Here is a 13519-nt window from a genome sequence, read left to right on the forward strand (position 1 = left end):
GGAATCGTGTGACCCTGAGGAAGTGCTGACCCTCTCTGTTCCTCAGTTCTGCATCTCTAAGATGAGATAGTTAATTTTCATTCCTCAAGTCCGTTTTAGCTCTAAAAGATTATAATTTTTCTTACTCTGTTTCTCCACCTACTGCCATACTGTCCCTGCAATGTTTCCATACCTGAGCTCCAAAGCTATCGTCATGACGTTTTGACCTACTCTCTTAGAAATAAAACATTTGCTTACTTTACAACCAAAACCAGTACTTAATAGGTCTGAATTCAGATTTATTTTGTCTTTGACCTGATGTCAACGAAACATTTATTTTGTTGTCATGGTGAGCAGTGCATGCCAAGTAAACTTAGATCACTATAAAAACTTAAAAATAAAATCTAAATGTTTTGGCCCTATTAAGTTGCCAGATACAGAGCTGCACTGATAGCTTAGGGCACTAGATGGCGATATAAGTGCATCACATAACAAACATCTTCTTGATTGGTCCAGCATTAAAATCCTAATGATTGAGGCCAGAACAGGTTAATGCATTAGTTAACGAAACAAAGTCAAATATAATCAGGTGTAGGAATGTTAGCTAACGCTCTGAATATGTTCAGTAACCCAGTGCTTATTGAAAGAAAAGATTGTTAAAGTAGAAACTAATTTATCCTACTGTTGAGCGTATCTTCAAGCTAATTTTTTGGGCAAGAGTTGGCAATAAACACGTTTCTCATAAAATGTATATAATTCCTAAGTTCACCTCCATTTTTGTTTTTCACTTTTTAAAAATAGCAATTGTTTGGGATGGCGTGTGCCTCACATATATTATTCATTGACCAAGCACTATATTCTTATCAGGGATGTGAGCCCTAAGACACTGCTGTTTTAAAGGGGATATGGCCGACTTACTGTAAGCTGTTGGCTGGGCCATTATTGACTGGCAGGCTCAACTGGAAGCACTTTGTTAGTGGATTAGGTTGCCCTGGAAATGCCTTCCTGAAACTCTAATGATGCACTTAAGGGAGCCCTCTGGAACAGGAGTAAAATGTCTTTTAGCAGGAGTGCCTTCCACCAGAGTCCTCTTGGGATGACTTGGGAGGGGCTGGGGGCACGTCCAAAGAGATGCGCAGTAAGGAAACAACCCCAGAAAAAGGTTGCAGGTATCAATTTCTTACAGGTGAGCTAAGATAATGACTTATGGATGTAAACTGTGGGCTTTCTGTGGGTGCCGGTGCTTCACGTCTTCATTTTGAAAGAGCATCATTAATTTCAGAGAGAGTGTTTATGTATCTACCTATTTACATATATATTCATAGTTATTTATTTATTTGCTAGGGGTTGTGGTGGCAGGCGGATGAAATAGAAAAGGAAAAAAAGGGAGAATTTGAGTGAATATGGTTTAAATCAAAGGATTAAAAAAACACTTTGTAGTTTGAACACTGGGGTCATTTGGTGTGCGTGTCTGTGTTTTAAAACAAGCATTAGAGGGATATTTGCCCTTCAGCAGGAAGGAATTCCGTGAACGAGGAGGGGGGATGGGGGAAGATCTGTAGATTTTTCAAATAAAGTCAGTTGTGTTTATCTCACAACTTACCTCTTGGGTAGGGGGCAGGGATTTGCTGTGGGATGGTGATGGAAGTAAAGACAAGGAAGAAGGAAAAGACCCTTGGAAACTCCAGACTCCAGGACAGGACAGGGAGGGAAGTGGCTGCGCAGCACTGCGTCCCCGCCCCAAGCCCCGCGCGCCTGGCAATCGCGTGCCCACCGCCGGAGCGCGGCGTCCCCGTGCAGTCCTGGCAACCTGTCACCGAGGAGGACGTGACTCGGAGCTGCCTCCGCTTTCTCCAAGCCATATTCCTTTAAGATGATGTAATAGTCATTTCCCTGGATGGTTTCTTGCCTGCACTGCTGAAACAACAGCATCCGAACTGCACTGGGAACTGTGGAACCACCCAGCTCCGCCGCCAGAGAAGCCGGAGCCCCGGGCCCCCCGCCGGCATCTCTGCGCTGCGTTGGCCTCTGGCTCCCACCGGCTCCCACCTGGCTGGGAACATGGGAGTCCGTTTGCCCTTGCCGGCAGGTGGGGTGGCTAGCTGGGACCCTAGCAGGGCACATCTCTCCATCTTTCTGCTTCTGGGCTTTCTGAAAAGCTTCTAAGTCCTGGTACCTCTTGCAACTCTCTTCTAAGGATCCTTTCCAAAGATTTCTTTTTCCATTTTTCTTTTCCCCTGGGGAAGCTTTGGTTGAATATTTTCTCTGCTTTACTTCTTCACCCCAACCTCCTCTCATCACGGCTTAACTTTTTTGCGACTTGTTTTAACTTAAGATACGGAATGAATACATATGTACCTACATACACACATAAATACAAATAGGCATTTATATAAATGCATATATATAATAGTTATTTTCCAAGAGCACATCTCTCTGGCACTTTTCATTGATACCTCGGTCTTTTACCTGTTTGGGATTTGACAAGATCCAGACTCAGTTTGGCTGTGGATTTTGATTGCTTTACCAATGGTTATTATTATTTTTTTCACAAGAACTGGGTCTCCAGCACTCACTAAGGTAAGCTCTAAGACTTATTGCTTTTCCTGTCCAGCTGAAAAAAAAATTCCCATTTGGAAGTTGAAAATTGCATGTTTCATTTTAATGTAGACTTACAAGTAAATTGTTTTTCATACTAATTGCTGGAGACAGAGGCTTATAGATAAACATGTAGACACAAAATAGCATGAGAGAAGCTATGATTTAATTGAAAAATGGCTGAGATCAGTAGTTCCAGAGCTGCTTATGTAAAATAATCTCTCTCTCCCTCCCTCTGTTTTTCCCTCCCTCCCTCTCTCTCTCTCCAGAGGACTCTTTTTCTGACTCATTCCAGGTTTGAGGAAATAATTTTTTCTCTTTTCCTTCAGACGGACATCTGAGTAACTGGGGAATTGGCCTGCCTTGCATGTGAGCTTGATGGAAGATTGGATATAGACGAGTTGATTATATTTTATGAAGTAGCAGCTCACTACCATCCACCATCCAGGGTTTAAACTACTTTTTCAGCATCACTTCACCTGTGGACTCTTATACATTTTGCTTTCTTGGGGGAAAAATACTGGGATAAGAGGAGGTCATTTTTTAATAAGTTAGCATCCTTTTCCCTTTCTTACAAGTTGATCCAAAGGATAAGGCTGTGACTCCATTGGATTGCACCTTTAAATCAAAATAGCAGCAGCAGAAGAAAGGGACAATGGCTCTGAGTGGAAACTGTAGTCGTTATTATCCTCGAGAACAAGGGTCCGCAGTTCCCAACTCCTTCCCTGAGGTGGTAGAGCTGAATGTCGGGGGTCAAGTTTATTTTACTCGCCATTCCACATTGATAAGCATCCCTCATTCCCTCCTGTGGAAAATGTTTTCCCCAAAGAGAGACACGGCTAATGATCTAGCCAAGGACTCCAAGGGAAGGTTTTTCATTGACAGAGATGGATTTTTGTTCCGTTATATTCTGGACTATCTCAGGGACAGGCAGGTGGTCCTGCCTGATCACTTTCCAGAAAAAGGAAGACTGAAAAGGGAAGCTGAATACTTCCAGCTCCCAGACTTGGTCAAACTCCTGACCCCCGATGAAATCAAGCAAAGCCCAGATGAATTCTGCCACAGTGACTTTGAAGATGCCTCCCAAGGAAGCGACACAAGAATCTGCCCCCCTTCCTCCCTGCTCCCTGCCGACCGCAAGTGGGGTTTCATTACTGTGGGTTACAGAGGATCCTGCACCTTGGGCAGAGAGGGACAGGCAGATGCCAAGTTTCGGAGAGTTCCCCGGATTTTGGTTTGTGGAAGGATTTCCTTGGCAAAAGAAGTCTTTGGAGAAACTTTGAATGAAAGCAGAGACCCTGATCGAGCCCCAGAAAGATACACCTCCAGATTTTATCTCAAATTCAAGCACCTGGAAAGGGCTTTTGATATGTTGTCAGAGTGTGGATTCCACATGGTGGCCTGTAACTCATCGGTGACAGCATCTTTCATCAACCAATATACAGATGACAAGATCTGGTCAAGCTACACTGAATATGTCTTCTACCGTAAGTACAAAGGGTTGTTTTAATTTTTTATGTGTGTCAATGCTCTTCACAAATGTATATGGTCTGTGTGTTCTCTCCATACCTAAGGAACATGGTTTGGAATTCTTTTTAACTCTTGAGTTGTAGTTAGAGGATTAGAGGTTATAATTCAGCTCTCATGTCTAACCTAAGGCAACTTTTATCCAATGAGGTCACAGAATATTCAAAGGCCTCCAAAATAATAAAATGCAAATGATGTTGGTATATGCAATATGTAAAATGGAACAAGCATGTATGTCTTTTTGTTTTTGCCAGATATTGAATTGGGAAAATAAGGTTGATTATTACATCTTGGCTGTTTGTCCACAGGAGCTTGGTATACTCAGTGGGTGAATTACTGCTGTCTATTCATTTAGCTGGACTTTGAGGTCTATTAAGATGGTTGCTGAAGACTTGCTTTCATCAGGGGCTTTGAAAACACAAATGGATGTTGCAATGAATAATGTGGTCTTGGCTAGATGGCAGTACAGACTGCTGAAAGGCCCCCTGCTCCCCCCAAGTCTAAATTTTGCTTTTAAGGGTTTTACAAATCTGCTGTTTGATTCTGAAGCCTTTTGTACTGAGACCTGATTTGCACTGCAGACTTAATTAAGCTGAACTTCATTTAAGATCTATCTAAAAGGAACTAGATCCTTGAGAATTGTCAATCACATTTAAACACCTTCAGACAGCTGAGGTGGTAGAATTACTGACATAAAAGGAAGCCAGAGAGGGAAGAAATGAAACAATGATACTGAAGCCTTTTAAGTAAGGGGTTCTTAGAGGTCAGTTCATTTGCTTAAATGAAGATACCCTGCAGATTCCTCATTTTATGATATGGCATTATTCTAAACTATAAACTATGAGCCATTGATCTCTGAAAGGAAAAGAGTAAATCAGCCTGCACTCTTTGGTACTTGATTTTAACTGCCGATTTTCAACAGGCCCAGGAGTTGGGTGAAGTAAATTCCACAAGAAATATGTTTCCAGTGTTAACATTTGATTTCCTCTATTCTTATTCTAAAACAAATCCAGAATTCAGGATTAAAATATCTAAATTTCTTTAAACATAAAAGTAGGACTGAATTTCTTGGACTGTTTTTTTTCCTTAGTTATGTTTAATCATTTGGCAATGGTGCTGGGAACCTTGGTGGAGAGGCTAGTGGGAAGCCAAGTCGTTCTCTACTAAGCTATCACACATTTGGTTAAGACACATGTATTGCATAGCCAGAACAACCTGTGGAAAAAAACGAAATCAGTAATCAGTTCAGGAGTATATTGATGTGCAATAACAAACATCATTTGGTTCATTAATCCTATCTGTGGCCTTTATCTACAATCTATATCTTTCTTTATGCTAGAGCTTAGTGGACAGGTATTGTTTTCTTCCTTTTGGTAAATTTCCCACTAGTGTAGAGATAAGATTCCGGCTTTTTAGCTTTCTATAAAGGAATATGACATTATCTATAATTCTGAAGCAGAAATATCTTCTCCAAACTTTTTGGAGAAGTACATCTTAAAGATAGTTCCAATGCAGCTTTGTAATATTTACCATGTTCTCCAATTTTGAATATTTGAAAACATAGCATCATAAGAAGCTTCAACCAAATAAATGGGAACATACCAGTTATACCCTCCAAAAAGACCACATTGGATTTATAGTCACTTGCTTACATAAATGAGACCCACACACTGAAATTTATTTGTCTACAAGTGGCATTTCTGTGTTCATCAAAGGCTCATCTGTCCAACACGATTTCCCTTTAGATTTATCTGGACAGGCTCCATTCTCCTGACTATGTCATTTCTTCTTTCTTTGTTGAATTGCTGAGAGATTGCTGAGGAACAGTTTGTTCTCCATCTCTCCATGGACAGGCTAGCACAAATGCACAGGAACTTCATACTAGCAGCATATATCTTGCAAATGATATACTTCCCCTTTGTACCCACCATCCAGAGCTAAGTGTTAACTCTTCCTCTGTCTTAGGACCAATAAAACTGACAGCTGGCTTTCTAGGGTGCATAACAGCTTCCGTGCAGCTGTTTAGCCATAATTATTTAATTAGAAGCTGCCAACTGTGCCTATATAAGCATTAATTCATCAAGCTGTTGTGCTTGGGTTAATGGGCCAAAACCATGGGAGATGCTCTAAAGAAGGGAGTTGGCTGCCTGCAAAGATGCTTTTCACAAAGGAACTCAACTTCCTCTTGGGCTTAGGGGGAAATATATATATATATATATTTATATGTGTGTATATATATAAATATATATATTTATATGTGTGTATATATATACACATATATTTATATGTGTGTATATATATACACATATATATGTGTGTATATATATACACACATATATGTGTGTATATATATGTGTATATATATGTGTGTATATATATATGTATATATATATACAAGCTCCTTAGATCTAAGGAATTAACAATTTAAGCAATCAGTCTTTTTTAATAACACAGGAATAATGCAGAGTCACTTTGCATGGATCAATATCTCAGTAAAAAATTAACAGCAAGAAATTAGTGCATAGCATGGTGGTTCATAATCATGGGGAGAGACTTCTTGTTTCCCTGTTTGCCTATTTTTTCTTCTGAGTCTTCCAAGAAAAATTTGGGAGACCAAAATCTACCTATCAACCATGAATAAGTTAGATTCTTACCTCATTTAAATTTTCATGTGGACCTAGAGTTGATGGTCAATATCAGGTGGTTTTCCGTGTGTGTTTTGTCAGTGTAGAACTATGAACAATGAAAAAGTCAACAGGTGTTTGTATGTGCTTAAGAGGCAGGTAAGAAATGTGTTTGTCTACATCACTCACACACCAAAATACAGGTGAAATGCTATGGATTATGATTCACTTATATGCAACTAAAAGAGTTAATATGAGTGATAGAGGAACATAGAAAAGAAACGTCTACCCTAGGGATTGCCTTACAAAGTATTTTAGACATGTCCTTTGCTTTAATTTAAAACAATAAGAAGGTTTCTTTACTACTTTCCCACCCAACTGACTGAATAATTACTTTTCAAGCATTATGTGGAAGGTGAGGTCATAAATATCAGAAAATGCCTTCTTGATTCACCTCTAAATAAAATGAGAACTATGTAATCTGGAAAAGACAAGTCCTGATTTTGAACTAGATACTCAATAACAATTCACATCACTTAGGAACCAAATGACAGGTGCATGGAAATAAATGAACCTTTATTTCCAGAGCCATCTTCTGATGCCTGAGAGAGTGGGAAGATTGTTCTTGGTTGGAGAGAATTATGCACATTTCCATAAGCCTACTCATGAGTGAGTTACTTCAGCCAAATGCCTGAAAGCACTAAGATTTAAAGGCATTTGCCTCTAATAAAGCTGTGATAACGTGACCACACTTAGGGAGGTTAATTCATAGGCCACTTATTCTGAAAACATACACTCTGAATTCTATGAATTATGGAAACGGACACACTGATTCATCATCTTTTCAACAAATTGCAGCTTGTAAGTGCATTTTAACCTTTGTTCTCTTTACTTATTTTCCTAAAATTTAGAGTTGCTTCCACAGACGTCTCTAAATTACCTTTTAGATGCAGTATATATCTTCAGGATTATTGATTAAGATAGGCTGTTGGAAAAAAGTAGATCAAGAAATTATCTTCCATTTATAATTCAGCTGTGTGACCTTGTATTGGGGAGAAATATATGCTTTGGCCACTGTGAATAATTTAGCTAAGCTTGACTTTAACAAGCTTCAATAAGAGCATGTGCTTTCATAAGAAAACAGGTGGAAATGCATCTACCCTAAAATTATTCTAGCTTTTTTTTTCTCCTGGCTACTTGAAAGATACCAGTACAGGTTGAGCATCCCTACTTCAAAAATTCCATGTCCAAAATGATTCAAAATCCAAAACTTCTTGAGCACCAGCATGATGCCACAAGTGGAAAATTCCACATATAAGTACTCAACACAAACTTTGTTTCATGTCCCAAATTATTAAAACTATTGTATACAATTACATTAGGCTATGTGTATAATGTGCATATAAAACATAAATGAATTGCATGTTCAAACTTGAGTCTTAGCCCTAAGATATGTCGTTACATATATGCAAATATCATGAAATCTGAAAAAATCCAAAATCTGAAGCATGTCCAGTTCAGGCATTTTGAGTAAGGGATATTCAACCTGTAATAATTTCAATTTTTATTACCTATAGAGATATGGTATTGGCACATTCAAAGTGAAACATCAGGGATAGCAGAGTGGCCAAAATCATAAGGTATGTGATGTTTGGTCCTTACACTACCAGCATCTCTCTCTGGGACTTCCTTCTGTTGTCTCACCTTAGCTGCTCCTCTTTCCTTCTGTTTGAGTCATGCCTGCTCTCCAGTTCTTTCTCCCATGCCATAATCAAAGCTCATCAGGAAAAATTCTGCTCTGTCATTGTATTTAGAATGCTTTCAAGGCATGATGTTACCTTCCCCAGGGGTATTTGTACATAAGAGCACTTTTAATAGTTGTGGATCAGGCATCCTTTTACCCTGAAGAAAGTGTTCTTAAGATTTGAAGCTTCTTAATTTCTGATGAAAAACAAACCACAGTTTAAGTATAAGGCTTCATTATGAAGTCAGTTTAGACCCATGCTCAGGCAGATATTGGATAATAAAGGGCAGAAGCAGCAGGCATAATTTTTCTTATTTCTTTAAGATGCTGTGCACTGAGAATTGGGCTTAATAGAACAGTGATTTAAGCATGTTAGTGAAGTATTTTATTATACTGTTTTCACTTCTATGCCAAGCAAGAGCTGTTACCTGAGCCCAGTCCCTTGTAGGAGAAGATTAAAATAGTTTCTTCCTGGGTCTGTGGCATCAGGGAAGGTATTTGGCAGCAAGAATTGTGTCAATGTATGGGTGAAAAGGGGAGGTCTCTGAAGTTGCCCCCAAGTGTTCTGATACATTAAAAGATATATGATTGGAAAGAGAAGACCAAATGTTTCTAACAGCCTAATGAGGTTGTATCTAATCAAAGAAATTAGAATTGGAAGTAGCTGAGAATGTGCCACAAAGCTCCATCTGGAACACCTCCAAACACAAAACATGGAAAGGAGCGACTACGCATAGGATGAGTGCCAGTCCCATGCATAGAAAGAAGTCTTCCAGAAATGGATAGATGAATGCTCAGTTTCTGCATCATAACGCACTGTTGCTCTTTTTCTTTTGCCTCTGCGATGGCTTTTCTCAAGTATTGTATTTCTTGGCAAATCAGTTAATTTTTTTTATTACAGAAATTTTGAAATGTATCCAAATGTAGAGATAATGGCATAATGAACTTTCATGTAACCATCACCCATCTCTAATAATTGCACTTAGCACAGCAAGATCAATCTTGTTTCATCCATATTCCTACTTACTCTCCCTTTTGTCGATGCTGGATTATTTTGAAGCAAATCCCAGACATCAATTCATTTCTTTATCCACAAATGCTATGGTATATATTTCTAAAATATAAATTATTTTTAAAAGCAACATAACATCATTATAGGGTATTATACCATATACCATTATAACATACAAAATTAATAATTCTTTAATATTATCAAATATCTAGTCAGTGTTTAAAGTTTCCTGATTTCTTCACAATGTTCTTAAAAGTCAGTTTGAATCAAGATGCAAATGAAATCTACATATTATATTTGTTTGCTAATTTTCTTTTCTCTCATAATTTAAAAAATATTGCATATAACTTATATGCAACAAAGTGGTAAAATGTCCATCTTACATCTCTTTTAATTCCTCCCTTTCTTTCTCTTGCTCTATTCCCTTTTCTCTCTCTGTTTTCCCTTCCCTTCCCTTCTTTCTCTTTCCGTCTCTCTCTCTCTTTCTTTCTTTCTCTCTCTCTCTTTTTTTCTCTCTCTCTTTCTTTCTTTTTCTTTCTCCTCTTTTTTACAACTTACTTGTTTCATGAAATCAAGTTGTCATGTTGAATATCTTGCATTCTGGGTTTTGCTCATCCATCTCTATGATCTCCGTGATATTATGAACACACCCTCCTCAATCCTTATGTTTTTGGTAAGCTCATTAGATCTAGACTCCAGATTTTAGAGGCCTAATCAGATTCACTCAGTATTTCTGACAAGTTTTCACAGGTGATAGCGAGTCCATTTTACAATTTGCATTGGAGGATTGAAATGCTATATGTTATGGAGGCAAGGTAAGGGCATGTTTTTATTGTTAGCTTTTACATATTTATCATCTGAATCAATAGCTATTGGGTGTATTCTCTCCATTGTTCAAGTTGATTCTGATGACAAAGCAGGCATTCAAAGAGGTCCCTTATTTTCTCTCCAGTCATTCAAGGTCTAGTATTGCACTTCCATTCTTGTCATTAGATTAGGCTACCATTCAGGTGCTGCAGTGGTAGCCTGCTGAGCTTACCAAGATGTGCAGTGGGCCCTGTTGACTATGAGAATCATTTTGGGTAGAAAAGTTTTCCTTCTGGCTATTCTGATTTTACATTTGAGTATCTTTGTATTCTTTCAATTGTGCTGAAACTCCACTGAACTTACCATTTGTGTTTCCCAAGCTTCTTCTCTAAATGGCATTGTTAGTCACTTAGTTGCCCAAGGAGGAATAAAACATAGGTGACGTTCCTGATTCTTTCTTCTCCCCACTTTCTCCAATCTCCAACAAGTCCTGTTGGTTCTTCTCCTTCATCTCCCTCAGGTCCATCCTCTTCTTTCCATCTCCGCTGATGGAAAGGCCATGAGCATTCCTTTATTGCTTTTCTATACTATTGCAAATGAGCTTAAAATGTTCTCCCCCTCCCACATCCAGTATTTTCCCCTTTGGATCTATCCTCCTTGCTGCAAATATGATGAGATTTCTAAGGAGTGACTGACCATGTCACTCCTTTGCTTAAAGTTCATAATTGTCTTACAACTGCTTTTGTATTCAAATACAAACTCTTTAACATGAACCACATCCTTTTGTGAAATCGCTTCTGCTTCCCTCCTCAGCCTCTACTGTTGCCATTCTGCCCTCTTTGCATTTATAACCTTAGCCATAACAGATCTTTTTTAGTTCTTGGATACTGTTGTATACTTGCATGTTCATTTTTTGTGCGTGATGTTCCTTCTGCCTGGAACTCTGCCTCCATCTGTTTTGATTAGCTAAATGTTCAGTTTCCCAATCCAGAAGTTACTTCTTCTGGGAAGACTTTCCTAGTCCACCATACCTGGATTAGGTACCCCTTATCTTTGCCTCTTAAGATCCTATTTTTCTATATCACAGCACATATAATAATGTATTCTACTTGTTTATTTACCTGTCTTTCCAACTGTAAGCTTTGTGAAGCCAGAAGCTGTATCTGTCATCTTCATTATTGTACCTTATTCAGTGCCTGGAACAAATGTAGGTATAGTACTTTATAAATATTTCTTTAGAATGCATTTTTAAAAGTTCTTACTGCAATATTCTGTTTTGGTCATAGATGCTACTGTCTTGAATATACTATTGTATTGTCTCTTAATAGAAGAACTGGAGGGCAGTGATGGTTTGATTGATGCTTTAAATAATAATAATAATGTTATTTTCTAACTTTCACTGAGTGCTAAGCATTTTACATACTAGTTGGAATTCTCACTGAAAGGTGCTCTACTCTTCGCACCTGCACAAAGATTCTAGCTCTAGGGAACTGAGAAAAACACTTACCAGCAGCAAAGGCTCCTGTGGTCTCCTTTTAGTTGGTTCATCCAAGCAGGAGTAAATTGAAGCTGAATGTGACCAGGGTTTAAGGAGCAACCCAGGATTCAGAAAAGTGCTGCAAAATTGATAAATATCCCCAATAGAAAAAGAGCTCTACTAGAAGGCAAACTGTACTGTGAGACCGACAAGGTTGCCTTCTTAATTTTCTTACTGCCAAAGTATTCCATTTCCTCTTCTCTTCCCATAAATGTTAATTATCATTTCTTAATGCCAGAGGCAGCATAACATAGTGGTTAAGAGCCTGGATTTTGGTGCCCAGGCAGCTTGAGGTTGAATCTCAGCTTTGCTACCACCAGATACATGATCATTAGCAAATTGCTTCCATGCCTCAGTTTCCTCAACCGTAAAATGGAAAGGATAACAATAGTACTTGCCACATAGAGTTGTTATGATAATTAAATGGGTTGATATATAGAAAGTGCTTAAAACAGTGCCAGACACCCAGTCAGTGCAATAGAAGCCTTAGTAAATATGAGGACCTCTGGGAATACTGGCATGGATAAGACATAAGTGCTTCCTTTAAATAACATATATGATTCTTTCTAATAGTCCTTTTGAAAACTTTTCCCAGTTTATTGATGTTAAAACAGGTTAAAACAAACAAAAATATACAGAAGTCACTTTATAAGAAGAAGTTTTAGCTATTTGTTATAACTGAATCTGAGATAAACCCCTTAAAAGGCTTTGAATTCTAGTAACTCTTGCTTCATTCTGGCTATTGCACAATGGAAGTGATTAATAGATGGTTTCCTCCCCCTATCCCTCACCTTGATTTCAACCTGTGGCTTTTCGGAACCTAGAGTAATATATGATGGATTTAAAAATTAAGAATACAACTTAAATTATGTATCTGATCACTGTGGAATTAGAATAACCTTTTGTGAATATCAGCCTAGAGAGTATTCCCTTTCATGGTGACAGAAAATGGTTATTGAGTATGTCACTGACAATAGGATCATTGAAATTGCTCCAGAAATGAAAACAAGACATTTTGCTTCACACTGTGAGTAGCTGTGTTATGTGGCATTCAAAGGAAATAAGATTGCTAATGGGATGGGAGTCTGTTACTGTGTGACCCATTCAAAAACTGCCCCATGTGAAGAAATTCATACTTCTCTCCTTTTATTCATCAGTTCCATTCCAGAGAAGAAAGTTATAATAATTTCCTCAGTCAAATTTACAGCAACTTTTTATTCTGAGTAAATCTGATATAATCTGATTAGGAGTTAGTTGTATTGATGAAAATAGAAAGCAACTCATTGAACATAATTTGGTGGCAAAGTTAAGAGACTGTCAGCCGGGCGTGGTGGCTCACGCCTGTAATCCCAGCACTTTGGGGGACTGAGGTGGGTGGATTACCTGATCTCAGGAGTTTGAGACCAGCCAGGCCAACATGGGGAAATTCCATCTCTACTAAAATTACAAAAATTAGCCGAATGTGGTGACGGGCGCCTGTAGTCCCAGTTACTTGGGAGGCTGAGGCAGGAGAATTGCTTGAACCCGGGAGGTGGAGGTTGCAGTGAGCCGTCATCACGCCACTGCACCCCAGCCTAGGCCACAGAGGGAGACTCTATCTGAAAGAAAAAAAAAGAAAAAAAGAAAAAGAGAGAGAGACTCTCAGGCTGTTTGACTGTTTTAGACAACATTGTGGACTGTCCAGGTCAACA

At 38.6% G+C, this 13519-nt stretch overlaps 1 protein-coding gene across 3 annotated transcripts in view; it reads left to right on the forward strand.

The window, feature by feature from the left end:
- Positions 1-13519, forward strand: part of KCTD16 (potassium channel tetramerization domain containing 16) — a 307662-nt gene that overhangs the window by 32148 nt on the left and 261995 nt on the right. The window contains exons 1-2 of one of the 3 annotated variants that reach the window (XM_001155806.6): positions 1748-2559; positions 2907-4064. In XM_001155806.6, coding sequence (XP_001155806.1) covers positions 3233-4064 — 832 coding nt within the window. In that variant the 5' untranslated portion in view covers positions 1748-2559; positions 2907-3232. Of the gene's footprint in view, positions 1-1747; positions 2560-2846; positions 4065-13519 lie in introns of those variants that run through there. The other 2 variants (XM_009449880.4, XM_527061.7) reach the window with 2 other exon arrangements.

Source organism: Pan troglodytes, chromosome 4 (assembly GCF_028858775.2).
Source record: "Pan troglodytes isolate AG18354 chromosome 4, NHGRI_mPanTro3-v2.0_pri, whole genome shotgun sequence".
Lineage (NCBI taxonomy): Eukaryota > Metazoa > Chordata > Mammalia > Primates > Hominidae > Pan > Pan troglodytes.